The sequence below is a fragment of the Stenella coeruleoalba genome, assembly GCF_951394435.1.
Source record: "Stenella coeruleoalba genome assembly, chromosome: 4".
In the NCBI taxonomy this organism is placed as follows: Eukaryota; Metazoa; Chordata; class Mammalia; order Artiodactyla; family Delphinidae; genus Stenella; species Stenella coeruleoalba.
In genome coordinates this window covers 43,023,770-43,026,592 of record NC_137149.1, presented here as the reverse complement: position 1 = coordinate 43,026,592, position 2,823 = coordinate 43,023,770, and the positions used below count along the sequence as shown (strand labels likewise).

The 2,823-nt window shown below is 47.4% G+C and overlaps 1 protein-coding gene across 1 annotated transcript; it reads left to right on the top strand.

The window, feature by feature from the left end:
- Positions 1 to 787: 787 nt before the first annotated feature.
- FGFBP1 (fibroblast growth factor binding protein 1) lies at positions 788 to 1,811 on the top strand (the record flags this gene model as incomplete). Its single annotated transcript, XM_079920326.1, has 1 exon — positions 788 to 1,811. One exon carries the CDS (start codon positions 788 to 790, stop codon positions 1,499 to 1,501), a length of 714 nt encoding a protein of 237 aa, XP_079776452.1. The 3' UTR covers positions 1,502 to 1,811.
- Between the last annotated feature and the right edge of the window lie 1,012 nt (positions 1,812 to 2,823).

Sequence of the window (2,823 nt, the reverse complement as noted above, 5' to 3'; positions counted from 1 at the left end):
AATTCGGATGACCTACTCCTCCTTCATGCCTTTCCTTAGGCTCTTACTGAATCCCAGATACCCCTCCTCACAAACCCACCCATCTCAGAAGGTCCAAGCCTCATGCATGTTTAACCTTGTGTCAAGCATCACCTTTCATGTCACTTACCATGTCCTTTCTCATTGTGTGGTCATCTGAGTCCGTGTAGGACAGTGAGATAGAAATTCAGTCCACTGCAGCTGGAAGAGAGTTGACAATTATCTCATCCAGCATCTTGATTTCCAGATAAAGGATTTGAGACCCAGAGCGGGAGAGTGACTTGGCCAAGATCAAGTTGGGGACACAGTTGGGACAGACTCCTGATCAATGCTCTTTAGATTCCCCAAAGAGTTGCCTCTAAGTTTTTAAGATGTGAAACTTTCTTATTCACCTTGATAAATTCAACATCTAGTCTAGTGCATGGCCAGTAGTAGGTGCCCCATGAATGCTTACTGACTGGTGAATGAAGGAGTGAGGAGTAACTGAGTGGATGAGGGAGTGAGAGTTAATGAGGTTCAGAGGGTGGGGAAGAATGAGTGAAGAGTAGGAAGTTTCTGACATTCAAGACTCAAGTCATGCAGACATGTGAATACACAGGCTGCTTGTCTACTAAGTCCAGGAAGTAGAAGGTTCCTTGATCCCACTCCAAAGCAGGCAGCCATGTGTCAGGCTGGAGGGAGGGTCATCTCGCAGCCTAGTACTGCTGGACTGCTGCCCAGCACTGACTCACCTGCTTTTTGTCAGACAGGTTCCCACCAAGTTGAAGCCATGAGGATCCACAGCCTCGCCCTGCTCTCCTTCCTCCTTCTGGCTGCTCCGATGCTCTTGGTGGAGGCCAAAAAGGAAGGGAGGAATAGACAGGGCAGCAAAGTCGGCCCAGATAAACTGCATACTCTAGGCGCGCCCCAGACTGAACCAAGCAGCCAGCCACCCAAGCGCCTGACCAAAGGCAAGTTCATCACCCAAGACCATGCCGACTGCAAATGGGTGGTGACCAAGCAGGAGGAGGGCATTGCCCTGAAGGTCGCATGTACCCGACAGGACAACGAGTTTTCCTGTTTCTTCACCGGCAATCCAACCTCATGCCTAGAATCGGACAAAAAGAATGCCTACTGGAAACAAATTGGCCGGAATCTGCGTTCGCAGAAGGTCATCTGTGGTGATGCCAAGAGCATCCTGAAGACCAGGGTGTGCAGAAAGAAGTTTCCAGAATCCAACCTCAAGCTGGTTAACTCCACTCTGATTAGGATCAAGAAACCCAGCCAGGAGTTAACGGAGCCCTCTCCCAAGGAGCAGAGCAAGGTCAAAGTGACCACCCCCATCAGCCCAGCAAAGACCCAGACCATGAACACCAAAGATCCTGAGTGTGTGGAAGACCCAGACTTGGTAAACCAGAGGAAGACGGCCCTGGAGTACTGTGGGGAGTCCTGGAGCTCTTTCTGCAAATTCTTCATGTCCATGGTACAGGGCAGTTCATGCTAATGAGGTCAAAAGAGAACAGAATCCATTAGGAGGTGTCACGTCAAAGCCCTTCCATATGCTGTAAAGATCTCCCAGTTCCCTGTAAGATGAACATTTGTGCTGTAGGAGTGCAATGGATTATTTAAACAGATTTTATAATTTTTGTTTCTGTATTTTGGAATTTGTTTTATATTCATTTCCTTACATGTGATTTTAAGAGGCTGTGGACCTCTCTATGCTTCCATGGCCCACAAAGCTATGTTTCTATGAGCAGTAAGGACCAGTCTTTGAGCTGAATGAGTCAGAGTGATGATTTCAGTGCAATGCTCTTTCTGCCCAATTACCAAATGTAATAAAGCTCTGTGCGTTTTTCAGGAATATGTTCAACCATTGTTTGGTTTCTCTATGTTGGTTCCAATGAACTCATAAACTGGTCCTCATATACCAGTAGAGAAAAAAATTCTGTTCATCACTCATCCCAAATCATCCCATAAGGTGGCCCATTCCTGAATCCCTATCTTCATACTTTCATGCTTTGGTCTGTGGTATTTGATACTTGCTGAACTGATTTCAAGTGGGACACCTGGAGCATAATGTGATGAAGACACCTGTCAGGGGCTCACAGATAGTAAGAGGGGAGGCAAGATTTGAACCCAGGCTAGAGGAACACCCTCCTCTGATTCAAGTCCGGGCTGCCCATGACCACTTGCCATATGTGGGACTCTTGACCTCGGGGAGCTCATTTCAGGCCTGGGGGAGATGGATCTAGGTAAGTACAGTGCCCTGAGATGAAGACTCCAATACAAGGGGGAAAGGCAGGGTGGAAAACCAGAGAGAAGAGGCAGAAATTTCTGGAAGATCTCAGGTTGAGCTTCACAGAAGAGGTGATACTGGGGTTGGAATTTGGAGAGAGTATCTTTAGGTAGGAAATGGGCAGAATGGAGGCACATTAGGCAGATGACACAGGTATGAAAGCAAAGAGATGAGAAAAATCCTAAAAGATGGGAAAGGCCACATGGGTAGAAGGTGGTGGGATGCAGGGGTGACATTGCTGTTAGTCATTTACATGTTAGTCTGAAAGATCTCAAGGGGATTCAAGACCTGGGGAGAGAAAAGGATGTAGCCCCAGTGTCGTGTCACAATTCCACAAAGAACAAAAAGTGAGGAAGAGAAGTTGGTAAAAGTACTGTTCTCTGGAGTCTTTATAGAGTTGATGTCAGGGAGGAATGGCAGATGGAGTGGAAGAGGGGCCTTCTACACTCACCAGCCTACCAGGACCTACATGGAGGGTTGTCAATGACCACCCAGAGTGTGACAGCCTCAGAGTACATTTGGATATTGTC